This window comes from Octopus sinensis, linkage group LG6 (genome assembly GCF_006345805.1).
Source record: "Octopus sinensis linkage group LG6, ASM634580v1, whole genome shotgun sequence".
NCBI classification, from domain to species: domain Eukaryota; kingdom Metazoa; phylum Mollusca; class Cephalopoda; order Octopoda; family Octopodidae; genus Octopus; species Octopus sinensis.
In genome coordinates this window covers 118,257,805-118,274,131 of record NC_043002.1, presented here as the reverse complement: position 1 = coordinate 118,274,131, position 16,327 = coordinate 118,257,805, and the positions used below count along the sequence as shown (strand labels likewise).

General features: G+C 39.4%; 1 protein-coding gene across 8 annotated transcripts in view; it reads left to right on the top strand.

The window, feature by feature from the left end:
- Window positions 1-320: 320 nt before the first annotated feature.
- Window positions 321-16,327, top strand: part of LOC115212813 (rab11 family-interacting protein 4A-like) — a 114,924-nt gene continuing 98,917 nt past the window's right edge. For 3 of the 8 annotated variants that reach the window (XM_036504298.1, XM_029781547.2, XM_029781545.2), the window contains exon 1: window positions 323-680. In XM_036504298.1, the coding sequence (XP_036360191.1) occupies window positions 507-680 (174 nt within the window). In that variant the 5' untranslated portion in view covers window positions 323-506. Of the gene's footprint in view, window positions 681-16,327 lie in introns of all 8 variants that reach the window. The other 5 variants (XM_036504297.1, XM_029781543.2, XM_036504295.1 and 2 more) reach the window with 3 other exon arrangements.

Here is a 16,327-nt window from a genome sequence, read left to right as displayed (position 1 = left end):
AGGGTCAACGATGAGTGGAAGTGTCTTCTGTTCCTGATGAGGAAGGCGAGCCTTTCACACACAGAAACTGTTATTGTGGGCGTGAGATCTGGTGGCATCAACAATAATGACGAGGGTTCCAGTTGCGTGTTGTTTTCTTGTTACGCGTGGCTATGTAGCTGTCTTCCGTTGTATTATTCGGGTGAAGTGGGACCTCATGTCTGACAGATGGCGTCGAAAAAGATCTCAGAAGTATAAATAAATCTTTTATTGGGACGTAATTAAAAGGCTACGGGAGCAAAGGCTGTATCTTCCGGAACTCTCCGCTTATTTCCGTTTCGTTGTGAACATCAGTGGGCAGTGTGTCGTCATGAGGTGTCGTCATAATAACGGGACGGCGGAACGTGTCGATTAGGTACGGAGAGCAACGGAAACAGCCATCACTGGCAGCAGCTGCAGTGTCTGACTAAACGACTGTTTAGCGATCGCACCTTCTTCACCCGACGTTCCACCCGACGTTCCACCCGATGCTATGCATACATGATATGGACAACCAAACTATTTCTAGCGCCGGTAGTTCAGAATCTTTGAACAGACTTAAGACTGTGTTTGAAGTGTGTGATGAGAAAAACGATGGATACATTACAATCGAACATTTCGAAAAGTTGATTCGCGAACATTTTGGAGAAGGAGAAAGTGAGGTGAGTCGAGCTTTTGGTCTCTCTTAGGAATAGAAGAAGAAATAGCCAAGAAGGAATAGAACGAGAAGAAGAAATAGCTCAGTGTGAAGAGGGGACGATGTTTTCTATTCTTCTCTATTTTTAATAAGAAGCTGTGCAAGTGTTATGTCCTTTTTTTTGTTGTTGATAATATTTCGTGGTTCATCTTCCACTTCTTCTTTCTTTTTTGTTCACACCTCAACTTAAATATAATTTAACCGAGTATACTTAGCTTTCAGCAAGTAATAACCATTAAATAGTTTCTTTTTAATAGTTTTCTCAGAGCAATGTTTTATTACTGTGGTGGTGGTGGTGGTGTTACAATTTATTTATTAAAAGTCCTTACATCACTTTTCAGGTGTGAATCATCCCATTTTACACCTGCTGCATTGATTGAGTGAGTGCAAAGAATAAAAGTGTTGTTGTTTTCCTTTTTTTGCGAGCGTCTGGGTTTTAACGGAAACCTCACCACGATCGTCCACAGACTTCTCATTACCAACCATCTCTGCTTTATTAAAGCAGACCGATCCTTTTTTAATTTACTTGACATACAAATACAAACATAATTGGGCGTCATTATTTTAGGCTGGTTGTCTTTTAAAAGAGTCTGTTGGAAAGTAGAAGACGCCCCTTCTTCACCTCACAAGTTGCCAATGTATTCGAAATGTCAGAAACTCTTCTAATTCTCTCGGTCCTTCCTACCTTCACATCGAACCCGACCATTTCGGATCATAGGTCTCGGTCTTCTCCACCTGCGCTGACTTGGGGCTAAACAACAACTGTCAAAAGTAATTTTTAATTGTTGCTGAAAGAAATAAGGAAATATTTACAAGTTTTAGTTTTATTTTTACACTTTATAAAGGTGGACATAGTCTTCTTTTGTATTAAGTGCCAAATTTTATTTCATATGTTAAAATATAGTTTCAGGATTGTAATATTTCTAAATAGTTTTTCTTCTTCTTTGAATGAAAGGGAAATTAAAATACATGGAATTAGATAAATAAGAATTATAAACTTTTACCCGTTTAAAAGTTAAAAAACTACAAAATGTGATAACCTTCACATTTCTGTGCACTTCCAAATTACACGCGCGTATGTATGTATAACAATGTATATATATTTCAATTCATACTTAGATTTTCGAGAGGTAAGGTTGTATTTTTACTGCCATATACAGTACACGACAAAGACTATATGATCGCTCGATCTGCTAGTAATAACAGCCAGCCCTCGCTGAACTCATACTCTGATCTTCCGCTTCCAAAAAATTAATTAAAAATAAAATAAAAAGCGAAAAAAAAAAAGGAAAAAAAACGACGCATTGAATGAAGTACTCGGTGTCGCTAAAAATGGGCTGGTCACGACTGGGATGTCTTTTGTCAATGTTTCCGCTCGTGTCAGCACGGACGTGCAATAAACGGTGAACATTCTTGATGTGAGCCCAAAAGAAAATCAAACACAAACACAGTATTTGTATGATTTTAAGGTGTTTGAGATTGTTGCGTATATTTATGGTACAGAAGATAATTTTATTTTTGATGTTATTGTGTGGTTTGGCTGTTTTTACGATGAAAAGCTTGTCTACTTTGCAAGGCTCCCTAGAATTTAAATAAAATGAGATGTTAATTTTAAAAGTTTGTAAAAATACAGAGAATCTACGTATTCCGTTAGATGACTAAATGTATATTGTCGAATGAGGCGTTTTCAGTATTTAGTAAGTTAAAAGAGCTTTATCAGCTGATTAACACTGATTCACAATGGGTTGAGTTGGTTGGTCTCGAGGTTGGAAGGTTGCTAGTTCGTAACTCGTTATTTGGCACTGTATAGAACAATGTACAAATCTGGTCAAAATACTAGGTTACATGTCATTTAATTGTCAAAAGGACTGGTTTTGAAAATACAAGAACGAATCTTGGAGCGTCGAGTTGAAATTCATTTAAAATTTGAGTTTTACAGTGCCTAGATTTTATCTGGGCACTGTGTGGCTGGCCATTGATTAAGCTCAACAAGGCCGAAATGCATCTGATTTCTCGGTAGCCCCTGCTAGATGATTTTCCTCTCCCCTCATATATATATATTTATACACAATACGTCCATAAGCGATGTTATCTCTAGACGAATACCACAATAATTTGCTGTCCAATAGATGTATTTATATCAAGTACAATACATAGATATCTACTTTAATTTAATACTGGTTTTATTGTTCTCTCTTTCACACACACAGGAGAATAATACTCTCCTCACTCTGCCTAATGATGATGTGTATGTGTTCTACACCCTTGAAACTTCAAGTAATGTAGAGCTGAGTTAAATTCTTATTAAGTATACATATACACACACACACACACACACACACACATTACCAGCATATTTGGGCATAGGTATGACTGTATGGTTAAGAAGTTCTCAGCTACATAGTTTTGGGTTCAGTCCTACTTTATGGTACCTTGTGCAAGTGTCTTCTACTGTTGCATCAGAGCCTTGTGAGTGTATTTGGTAGGCAGAAATTGAAAGAAGGCAGCAAGCTGGCAGAAACGTTAGCACTCCAGGCGAAATGCTTAGCGGTATTTCGTCTGCCACTACGTTCTGAGTTCAAATTCTGCCGAGGTCGATTTTTCCTTTCATCCTTTCGGGATCGATTAAATAAGTACCAGTTACGCACTGGGTAGATATAATCGACTTAATCCGTTTGTCTGTCCTTGTTTGTCCTCTCTGTGTTTAGCCCCTTGTGGGTAGTAAAGAAATAGGTATTTTGTCTGTCTTTGTGTTCTGAGTTCAAATTCCGCCGAGGTCAGCTTTGCCTTTCATCCTTTCAGGGTCGATAAATTAAGTACCAGTTATGCAGTGGGGTTGATGTAATCGACTTAATCCCTTTGTCTGTCCTTGTTTGTCCCCTCTGTGTTTAGCCCTTTGTGGGCAATAAAGAAATAAGAAACTGAAAGAAAACTGTTGTATATATGTGTCTCTTTGTTTTGATGTCATGCCATAGTTGTAAACAAATTTTGTCATTTATTTCCAATCTTCCATGAAAATATGTTCAACCATATGGGAAAATATTGCTTTGCTTGGAAACAGGTGAGAGTTGAAATCAGAAAAAGTGGACATTAATTTGATGATGATGATATATGAATATATATTTCTTTGCAACCCTGTAGTTTTGGGTTCAGTGCCAATGTGTGACACTTTGGGCAAATGCCTTTTGGTATGGCCCTGAGTTGACCAAAGCTTCATAGTCAACCTGGGGTTGTAACCAGAAACTCATGTGTGTGCCATTCTTTGTGTTTGTTCCTCATTGCTTCACAACTGATATCATTTTGTACATGTCCTTGTAATTTATTGGTTTGGCAAAAAGAGGCCAATTAAACAAGCACCAAACTTAAAAATTGGGGCCAGTTTGGTCAACTAAATCATTCAAAGTAGTATCCCAGCATGGCTGCAATCCAGTGAGTAATAGAATGATATTACAAATGTATATGTAATACATATCTGCTCATAACTACATATACACCTAAAACAATTTGCACAAACATGGTACATACTACTAAGTTAGACTCACTTGTGAGTGATGATTGTTGTTTTTTTTTCTCTTGCTAATTGGTTTTGGTTCTTATGTACTCATGAGCAGACATAGACACTCCCTCAGGCCTCTCAACCTTCACTCAGTTGAACATTAAGGGCTACACCAGTTGTTGGCTGGTATTCATTTTGAGCAGCTTTGATTGGAGCACTGTGAAATGATGTGCCTTTCTCAAGGACACAATGCACTGTTGGGTCTTAGGAATTGAACCCCTAGTCTTATGATCATATACACAACATCCTAGTAGGCTTAGTGCCTTAGTAATTGAAACATATATACATACATACATACATACAGATATATATATATTTATAAATATTTAGCAGAAACAACAGAGTGACTTATGGTAATCAGATTTGCTCTAGTATATGCAAACTCGGTAATGAGATTCTCAAAACAAAACTATATCAAAAAAAGCAGAAGAAAAGTATGGTATTGTGTTTAGAAGGCAGATTTTCTTTCTTTTTTGCTCATTGTTTTCTAATTTGGACAAGCATCACAAAATGACCATTTCTCAAAATAGTGATGATAATAATATCACAACTTATAAATTATAAAGATACATCAATACCTGATCTTCAGATCATATCACCTATCATAAAGCATAACATTCATACTGTCTAGCTAGATAAATTTGTACTATTGTTGATGATGTAAATGTCACACAAGAATGATTCCCAAAACAAAAAGGATTTTCATTCAGACAAAAATATCTGCCTTTACTTAAACAAAATAGTATAGAACTTACAAAACAAATACCTATAGTATTTATAGTACTTGTAGTGATATATATCCATTTAATTATAGTATTTTTTTTTTTTTGTGTCATCAAGTCATGACTCTGTGGTAAGAGGCATGGTTCCGGGTTCAGTGCTACTGTGTGGCACCTTGGATAAGGGTTTTCTACTATAGCCTCAGACCAACTAAAGCCTTGTGAGTGGATTTGGTGAATGGAAATTGAAAGAAGCCCATTGTGTATATATGTGTGTCTTTGTATCTGTTTGCCCCCCACTACTGCTTGACAACTGGTGTTGGTGTGTTTACATTCCCTTTAACTTAGTGGTTCAGCAAAAGAAACAAATAGAATATGTACTAGACTTAACAGAAATAAGATAAGTACTGGGGTTGATTCATTTCGCTAAAAATTCTTCAAGGCAGTGCCTCAGCATGACTGCAGTCCAATGATTGAAACAAGTAAAGGAAATAAAAGAAAATAGAATTCTTGTTGAAAGCAAACAACCCAAAAACTCATTTGTTGGCAAAGACAAAGTTTGATGTAAACAGTGAGAACACTTCACAGTATCTGAGTGCAATGACAATCATTGTGGTGTGTGTGTCAATGTGCACATGCTGGTCATTATATCCACACAAAAACCATCAGGAAAATATTTACAAGTGCAAGCAGAAATCCAATATACTGTATCAAATGCCCAAATCATGAAGAAATATATATTAGCCAGACTGGAAATTCCTCATTAGAGGACACACAAATACACTGGCAGCATATTAGGGACCCCATTAAATGATCATTTGGAAACATGTTTCAGTAAATTTTTTTTTTTTTTGGTCATATTTCCATTTTGCAAACTTTGTATTACTCAAGTGAAGTTAAAAGAACAAAAGAAAAGAATTTTATCGAGTTTAATCCAATTCTGATGCCTGCCTATCTTTTGTTAAAGCTAAGAAAAGTAACTCAAATAAATTAACAGGTAAACAGTTGGTAGCACTGACATTGCTGTCACTGTGGTCCTTTATCATCTTCACCATGAGATTCAAATTTCTGAGATCAGCATCCACCATTCCATCCTCATTAAGGGATCAGCACATCTTTCTACTGCTGTCCTTATCCATATGCATTACTTGTCCATACCATGAAGTCTTTTCTTGCATACTACATGTGATTCCTCTTATGCCAAGATTTTCTCTCAACACGTTTGTACTATCATTCATGCACACTTACACATTTGATAGAGTGTGCAAGCTTCATTTCTTTCCAGTCTTCTCACGTACTTTGCATTTGAAACCCATTTCTCATTACCGTGCAGCATTCACTCTAAGAGAAAACACCTTTGTTGCCAACAGCAGTCGTAACTCACTGAACTTTCCCCAATTTTTTCTTATTCTTGTTACTATACATTCCAAACAACCACCTTTCTTACTAATTACATCTCAACAGCGAAAGCTATCAACTAATTCTTGTGAGTCATCCAGGCATGTAAGAGAATCTGTTACTGGTGCTTATGGCATACACTGCTCCAATGTATCTATGATATACAAAGCTTACATTCCCTCTTAGTTTGCCAGTGGTTCCACTATATTTCTAGTGTGTCTTAAGGTTATATTGGGTACAGCATATGGAGATTATACCCACTGATTTTCTTTATATTGTAGCAAGGCCATTTTCCTGAAGATACCAGGTTCTTATATTGTTTGCTTTTAAGTCAAGTTATATATAAAAAAAACATTAAACCAAAGAAGTACTCAATACTTTTTTCAATACAGCACATGTTTATTAAACTTTTACAAGGAGAGGTGTAAAAGTTTAATATGTATGTGTGTGTAAAATGCACACAGACATTATCATTTAATGTCCATTTTCCCTACTGGCATGGTTAAATGGTTTGACAAGATTCTACAAGATGGACTATTGGGTTTCACTGTCTGCTTCAGCACGATTTCTACAGCTGGATGCCCTTCCTAATACTAGTTCACCAAATAACTTGCAAGTCAAAAAAAAAAAAAAGAAGCATCCTTCAACTGAGTGGGGGTAGGGTTGTAAAGAGGGAGGTGACATTATGCCTGGTGTTGATAGGTGAAGGTATGATAGAGGAGAAGCATAGATGGCTTACTGTAGAGCTGATATGTTGTTATCCAACATTATATAAGGGTAACTGAGTAGCTGGAAAGCAAGATTAAGATGGTAGTGAAGATTGTGATGGTATGATGTCATCATAAACTCAAGGTACAAGGAGGTGACTGTAAGCGAGAATATGGTCAGAGTATTTGAAAGGCTGGGTGGTTAAGTCCATAAAGGTGTAAGAGGAGAGTGATAGATGCTTAGAGATGGGGCTAGAGGTGAATGTAGTAAATGATGAACAAGGGTGTAAGCGGGGTCCATGGTAAATATCAATTTTGAGAAGGAGGTGACAAGTAGAAGGGTGGGGGGGCAGTAGTATAAAAAAACCTGTAGGTAACTCAAACATAGGGAGGTGATGTCCAGGGTGGAAGAGTGTAGAAGAAAGAGATATTCAATAATAGTGAAGGTATTCGGAAGTATAAAGGGGTGGACATAGTGAATGGTGGTGGAGGTGGGTCTTGACAGTAGATATGAGAAGGTTTTAAAGATGACGTATGGCAGCATAAGATGTAGCTCAGGATTTGAGGGCTGATCTGAAATCATAGAAGCGAGATGAAATTGATTTCATCCTAAACTCCCAAATTTCACTCAAGGCATTAATGAATTTGAGGTCATAAACGAACACTCTTATCCGAGATACTATCCTTTGCTTTTTAACCACATAATTTTGCCTGTATTTGCATTCTTGAGTGCTTATTTTTAGTTTTTGGAGAATTCACTGCTCAGTGGGGTGGCTTTTTATTATACTTCATTCATTGGGAGTGTGGGTTCAAGTCTAGCTATACAAACTTTTCTCTGATATGAAAATACGAATGAATTACATCATATTAAGAGTTTTTAAAGATACATACGAAGTAGCTTGCTTATTCCACTTCATCAGAAATTGAAATAAATTCTAGAAAATCAACAAATAGGTGCAGGAGTGGCTGTGTGGTAAGTAGCTTGCTTACCAACCACATGGTCCCAGTTCAGTCTCACTGCGTGGCATCTTGGGCAAATGTCTTCTACTATAGCCTCCGGCTGACCAAAGCCTTGTGAGTGGATTTGGTAGATGGAAACTGAAAGAAGCTTATTGTATATGTGTATATATATATATATATATATATGTATGTGTCTGTATGTTTGTGTGTCCGTTTGTCTCCCCTCCCCCACATCGCTTGACAACAGATGCTGGTGTATTTACATCCCGGTAACTTAGCGGTTCGGTAAAAGAGACTGATAGAATAAGTACTAGGCTTACAAAGAATAAGCTCTGGGGTCGATTTGCTCCAGCATGGCCACAGTCAAATGACTGAAACAAGTAAAAGAGTAAATTAAGAGCAAAAACAGTCTAAAGACTTGGAAAAACATTCCAACTTGGGCAAAGGTTTTCAATGATGGAGTTCTTAACCCCATGGTTACTAAATGTGTTAGAACAAACTGTTTTGTGTCTGTATTTAACTGAGGACTTGAAATTCAAACTTAAGGATGAACAAGAAATTTACAATAATAGACAACTTCACGTGCAGTTTCCAAAATTTGTTATGCCATGACATGTTGATGTTTGGAAAACCGTATTGGACAGACTTGCTTATCACTACACAGAAGAATGAAGGTATATAAACAAGAGATAAGTACTGAAAAATGTTTTAAAATCCATTAAGTGACTATGTGCTAGAATGGAATTGCCTTACAAATGCTCAAACTCAGCCATGGAGTAACAACAGATGACCAAAGACAATTTATTATGAAATATAAACTCCATTTGAATGGCTGACTAATGATTTCTGTAAATGACAACAGATAGAGCACCAACATACTTGTAGGCTCATATATATTCACATACTAGTTAGATATATACAATATATCACTAATCTATGAATGTGTGTTTTTGTATATCATATAAAGAATATTCATTTTTTAAAAACTTCTCTACATGCCCTTCTTTCTATCTTGTGCTAGATGATCACATTAAGCAGTTAAATATATACAATCTGCCAAGAGTCAAAATTCAACTAACTCCTCCTTATCTTTTCAACTGACACCCTCAGTCTTTTCCCAACTTCAACACTCTCACTTCTACTTCTCTTTCTATTTGATCACCATTACTGTGTGGTGCCTGTCAATTTCTCTGAGTCAGTCTTTTGTTTCAAACATCTTAACCTGTCATTTAATTCCGGACTTAACACTCCTTACCTTACTATTTAAAAATAATAGCCTTTCACTTCATTTGCTATCCACCCACAACAGTTCCACCTCTATATATTTCTATTGCTGTAGCTACTTTCTCATTTTCCTTTAATAAGCTCTTGATGAGCGAAACCTGTTGGAATATAAGGTAAAAAGTTTTTGTCTTAATCTTTCTGAAAAGATTATGACAATTTTCTAACATTGTTGTACATTTTCACCTATACATACACACACACACAGACACAAATATAGACATACAGTGAGAGGAAAAAATAGGATAAACACAACATGCAGTTTGCTTTGCACATGTCACCAGTAATATTCATACATCTAACTACACACAGGAACTACTATATATATATATATATATGTATGTATACACACATACTAGCACAATGTAAAAGCTAAGGAGTGAGTGTGGCACTAAAGACAAAGTTGTGTCAAGCATATTTGTAAATGTCATAAAGTAATTGTTACACTTACAATATTAATAAATTTAATGAAGTCTGGTATATTTGATATTTTTATCCGTTCCCTTTTTTTACTGTTTATTGGATTGCAGCCATGCTGGGGAATTACTTTCAAGGATTTAAGTTTGGTATTTTTTTTTATCAATATAAATTTTGTAGAACCACTAGGTTATAGTACATCAGCAACATTGCTAGTTTTAAGTGTTATGCATGTAAGCACGCATTTATATATACTTATATAAATCATCATCATCATCGTTTAACGTCCGTTCTCCATGCTACCATGGGTTGGACAGTTCGACCGGGGATCTGGGAAGCCAGAAGGCTGCACCAGGCTCCAGTCTTATCTGGCAATGTTTCTACAGCTGGATGCCCTTCCTAATGCCAACCACTCCGTGAGTGTAGTGGGTGCTTTTTACGTGCCACCTGCACAGGTGCCAGGCAAGGCTGGCAACGGCCACGGTCGGATTGGTGTATTTTATGTGCCACCGGCACGGAAACCAGTCGAGGCGGCGCTGGCTTCGGCCACGAGTCGGATAGTGCTTTTTACGTACCACCAGACCAGGGATCCTGGCTGGTTCAATTCAATTTCGATTTCGCTTTTGCTTGCCCCAACATGTCTTCGCAAGCAAAGGGGGTTGGCATGGGTGCCTGTCGTCGGATGAGGTTCTATATCGACTTCGCTTGCCTCAACAGGTCTTTGTGTCCAAGGGAGGAAAGGCATTCATAAGTGGACTGGGCTCACTTGTCCTGCCTGGTCTTCTCACGTACAGCATATTTCCAAAGGTCTCGGTCACTGGTCATTTCCTCAGTGAGGCCTAAAGTTCGAAGGTCATGCTTCACCACCTCGTCCCAGGTTTTCCTGGGTCTACCTCTTCCACGGGTTCCCTCAACTGCTAGGGATTGGCACTTTCTCACACACCTATCTTCATCCATTCTTGCCACATGACCATACCAGCGCAATCGTCTCTCTTGCACACCACAACTGATGCTTCTTAGGTACAACATTTCTCTCAAGGTACTAACGCTTTGTCGAGTATGTACACTGCACTGACATTACACATCCATCGGAGCATACTGGCTTCATTCCTCACGAGCTTACGCATGTCCTCAGCAGTCACGGCCCATGTTTCACTGCCATGTAGCATGGCTGTTCGTACACATGCATCATACAGTCTGCCTTTTACTCTGAGCGAGAGGCCTTTAGTCACCAGCAGAGGTAAGAGCTCCCTAAACTTTGCCCAGGCTATTCTTATTCTAGCAGTTACACTTTCAGCGCACCCACCCCCACTACTGACTTGGTCACCTAGATAACGGAAGCTATCAACTACTTCTAGTTTTTCCCCCTGGAAAGTGACGGAAGTTGTTTTCTGCAGATTTTCGGAGGTTAATGCTCCCGAGCATCTGCCACATACAAAAACTATCTTCCCAGTTAGCCTACCTTTGACATTGCTGCTCCTCTTATGTGTCCATAGCTTACACTGGGTACATCTTATAGAGTTTCTACCTACACCTTTTCTACAGATCGAGCAGGGCCATCTTCCTGAGGACATTTGTGGATTGCCTACCTTTCTACTTATTAGTACTTTGGTTTTAGCTAGGTTGACTCTAAGGCCCCTCGATTCTAATCCTTGCTTCCACACCTGGAACTTCTCCTCCAGTTCTGATAGTGACTCAGCAATTAGAGCGAGGTCGTCAGCATAGAGGAGCTCCCAGGGGCATCCTGTCTTGAATTCCTCCGTTATTGCCTGGAGGACTATGATAAATAGGAGGGGGCTGAGGACTGAGCCTTGGTGGACCCCTACCTCTACTTTGAATTCTTCACTGTACTCGTTGCCAACCCTAACCTTGCTTACGGCATCTCTGTACATGGCTTGCACAGCCCTCACCAGCCATTCATCTATCCCTAGTTTCCTCATTGACCACCAGATGAGGGATTGGGGGACTCTATCAAAGGCTTTCTCCATGTCAACGAAAGCCAGGTACAGGGGCTTATCTTTGGCTAGGTATTTCTCCTGCAGCTGCCTTACCAGGAATATAGCATCAGTGGTGCTTTTCCCTGGCACGAACCCAAACTGCATCTCATCTAAACTAACTCTCTCTCTAATTAGTTGGGCTATGACCCTCTCCGTAACCTTCATTACCTGATCCAACAGCTTGATACCTCTGTAATTATTTGTATCTAGGGCATCACCTTTACCTTTGTAGCAGTTGACTAGTATGCTGCTACACCAGTCATTGGGTATGACTCCTTCGTGTATCACCTGGTTGACTATACGGGTGACTAGGTTATAGCCGACACTACCAGATATTTTGAGCATCTCTGCAGTAATTCCTGATGGGCCTGGGGCTTTCCTAGTCTTCATGCTTCTAATTGCCTTAGCTACCACGGAACTATCAACTCGGATAGCTGGTCCCTCTGTTGGGTCAACATTCGGCAGACTCTCTTTATCCCATTCATTTTCTTTATTCAGCAACCTTTCATAGTGGCATCTCCAAGCCTCTCTCTTTGCATCCTCATTTAGCGCAAGTGAACCATCATCCATGCGAACACACTTCTCTCCTACCACATCATGATTCTCTCTCACACACTGTCTTGCAACATGAAATACCTCAAGTCTTTCATCCTCACGGCGCAGAACATTGGCAAACTTTTTCTTATCCGCTTCCCCTCTGGCTAAATAAACCTGTCTCCTAGCTTCCCTTCTGGCTGTCTGATACAATTCCCTGCTACCACCGTTCTTCCAGTCCTTCCAAGCCTGTCTCTTTTATCTAATAGCCCTGTCAACAATATTGTTCCACCACCATGTTACTCTGGGTTGAGATGGTACTTTGCTCCATCCACAGATCTGGTCAGTGGCTGTCAGCAGATTGTCCCGTAGAAATCTCCAGTTGTCTTCCACATTAAGTGAAGGTATATCCCCTTCTATTTCGTCAAAGGCTTCAAGTAGTATGTCTCTAAATCTCTGTCCATTTGCAGGATCTTTAAGCTTCCAGACCCTTCTCCTCCAAGCAGGTCTTCTTCTGGGCAACCATTTAGCTCTGATCCTGAAGTCGCTAACTACTAATCTATGTTAAGGAGTGCATTCTTCGCCTGGAAAGGTTTTGGCATTTATAATCAGCCCTCTTTCCCTTTTTCTGGCAAGGATGTAGTCAATCTGGCTGGTGTGTCTGCCAGAACGGTAGGTGACTAGGTGAGAGGTGGGTTTCCTGAAGTTGGTATTGCAGACCATAAGGTCATTTGCATCGCAGAACTCCAGCAGCCTGGTTCCCTCCTCATTACGAGAGCCGAAACCGTAGCCTCCATGGACGCCATGGAAGCCCCCGACATGCCGTCCGACATGTCCATTGAAATCACCTGCCACAAAGAGACGGTCACTGTCATTTGTCAACGAGGTAGTTCGCAATAGGGTGTCATAGAATTGGTCTTTTTGTCCTTCCGGTAGCCCTGGTTGAGGGCCATATGCCGAGATGATGGTAGCTGTCCTGTGGTGAAGGACTAATCTAATTTTAATTACTCTGTCGCTTACTCTGACTACCTCGATTTACCTCGATTACCTTACCTACTTACTCTGACTACCTCAGAGTAAATATATATATATAAATATATATATATATATATATATATATATATATTTAGTGTAGGAAGAAATGGAGCTGAACGAAGATTTAACAAAATTCCTTTTTATTATTTTCTACATATGTTTCAAAGGCTGCAAAGTCCCTAATTCAGATTGAATAAGGAGTCCATTTTGCAGCCTTCTCTTCAGGAAAATCCAGGAACTTAATTCTCCAACAAAATGCACAGCAAGCTTTTCGACAAAAGCTCACGAGGAGCCCATGGAATAAATGGCACAAAATGTCTATCAATATGCGTTGACGCCAGGCTGGGTGAAAGCCGACGAGAAAGTCCGTTGAGATAATTCAAGGTCAAAATCCGGTTAACAGAAGGGGAGTACAGGAAAATCAAAGAGTGTGAATGTATTCTGTATGACTGGTGTTAATATTTGAATTGTTTTAAGAATGAGTGTTTGAGTGTGAGAAAATGCTTTCATGTATGTGTGTGTGCGTCTATGTATGTGTGGCAGTGTGTTTATAAGGCAGCAAGGGAGAGAGATATAGCTGGTATTAATGGTCAAGCAACAGAAAAGACTGTGTCTGTGTGTTCGTCTGTAACCAGTTGATAGAGAGAGGGGAGGTTGTCAACAATGGTCATGGCAGGCTACAGTGCTGCTGTCCTAGACAGCTAGCAGTTCTTACACTAACAGGGGAGTGATATCCCCTTACAAATTTAATTCAAATTTTTTTCATTTTCTTAGGAAATCAAGGGGTTAACTATATTAGACTTCATTGGTATGAGAGAAATGTATGCCGTTTCCAGTGTGGGCATCTGAAAGAATTTTGCACAATCAAGTTAACAAGGTGCCCTCGGGCGAACAGAATATGAAAGAGTTCCGAGTTACAAAGGGCACAGATTTTTTTGTCTTTATCAACGGTAAAGACACCGATAAAATTGACCATTCCAGTCTAAAAGTTGAATTTGCGTTCTTCAAACGCCAGACTAATTTACTTAGTCCCTTAGCGTGTTGCTTTTCGTTATCACGAAACGTGGAAAAATGATTCGATATTCTAACAGCCAATATAAATATATATATAATATATATATATATATATATATATATATATTTAGTGTAGGAAGAAATGGAGCTGAACGAAGATTTAACAAAATTCCTTTTTATTATTTTCTACATATGTTTCAAAGGCTGCAAAGTCCCTAATTCAGATTGAATAAGGAGTCCATTTTGCAGCCTTCTCTTCAGGAAAATCCAGGAACTTAATTCTCCAACAAAATGCACAGCAAGCTTTTCGACAAAAGCTCACGAGGAGCCCATGGAATAAATGGCACAAAATGTCTATCAATATGCGTTGACGCCAGGCTGGGTGAAAGCCGACGAGAAAGTCCGTTGAGATAATTCAAGGTCAAAATCCGGTTAACAGAAGGGGAGTACAGGAAAATCAAAGAGTGTGAATGTATTCTGTATGACTGGTGTTAATATTTGAATTGTTTTAAGAATGAGTGTTTGAGTGTGAGAAAATGCTTTCATGTATGTGTGTGTGCGTCTATGTATGTGTGGCAGTGTGTTTATAAGGCAGCAAGGGAGAGAGATATAGCTGGTATTAATGGTCAAGCAACAGAAAAGACTGTGTCTGTGTGTTCGTCTGTAACCAGTTGATAGAGAGAGGGGAGGTTGTCAACAATGGTCATGGCAGGCTACAGTGCTGCTGTCCTAGACAGCTAGCAGTTCTTACACTAACAGGGGAGTGATATCCCCTTACAAATTTAATTCAAATTTTTTTCATTTTCTTAGGAAATCAAGGGGTTAACTATATTAGACTTCATTGGTATGAGAGAAATGTATGCCGTTTCCAGTGTGGGCATCTGAAAGAATTTTGCACAATCAAGTTAACAAGGTGCCCTCGGGCGAACAGAATATGAAAGAGTTCCGAGTTACAAAGGGCACAGATTTTTTTGTCTTTATCAAACGGTAAAGACACCGATAAAATTGACCATTCCAGTCTAAAAGTTGAATTTGCGTTCTTCAAACGCCAGACTAATTTACTTAGTCCCTTAGCGTGTTGCTTTTCGTTATCACGAAACGTGGAAAAATGATTCGATATTCTAACAGCCAATATAAATATATATATATATAAATATATATATATATATAAATATGCTGCATTCAAGAAGTGAGGTGGAGAGGAGGTTCTGCTAGGTTCCTCACAGGCAAAGGACAGAGGTACAAGATTTTCTGGGCTGGGAATACTGACGGGGTCGGGGGTGTGGGCATGCTTATTGCCGAAAAATGGGTAGATAAGGTAATCGAGGTAGTCAGAGTATGTGACAGAATAATTAAGATTAGATTAGTGCCCCATCATAGTTTAGCAACTATTATATCGGCCTATGCCCCTCAGCCAGGGCTACCTGATGGACAGAAAGACTGTTTCTAGGACACCCTACTGCAGACCACATCATTGACGAACGACAGGGACCTTCTCTTTGTGGCTGGTGACTTCAATGGGCATGTTGGACGATGTGCTGGGGGCTTCCATGGCGTGCATGGAGGCTACGGTTATGGTTCCCGCAACGAGGAGGGAACCAGGCTGCTGGAGTTCTGCGATGCGAATAGTCTTATGGTTTGCAACACTAACTTCAGGAAACCGACGAGCCACCTGGTCACCTACAGATCGGGCCGGCATACTAGCCAAATCGACTACATCCTTGCCAGAAAAAGGGAAAGATGGCTGCTTATAAATGCCAAAGCCTTCCCAGGCGAAGAATGCACCCCACAACATAGACTGGTAGTTAGTGACCTTAGGATCAGGACTAAGAGGGCGACTAGAAGACGACCAACATGGAGAAGAAGGGTCTGGAAGCTTAAAGACCCTGCGAATGGACAGAGATTTAGAGACATGTTACTTGAAGCCTTTGACGAAATGGAAGGGGGTATAGCTACGCGTGGGGTAGAAGACAACTGGACGCTTCTGAGGGACA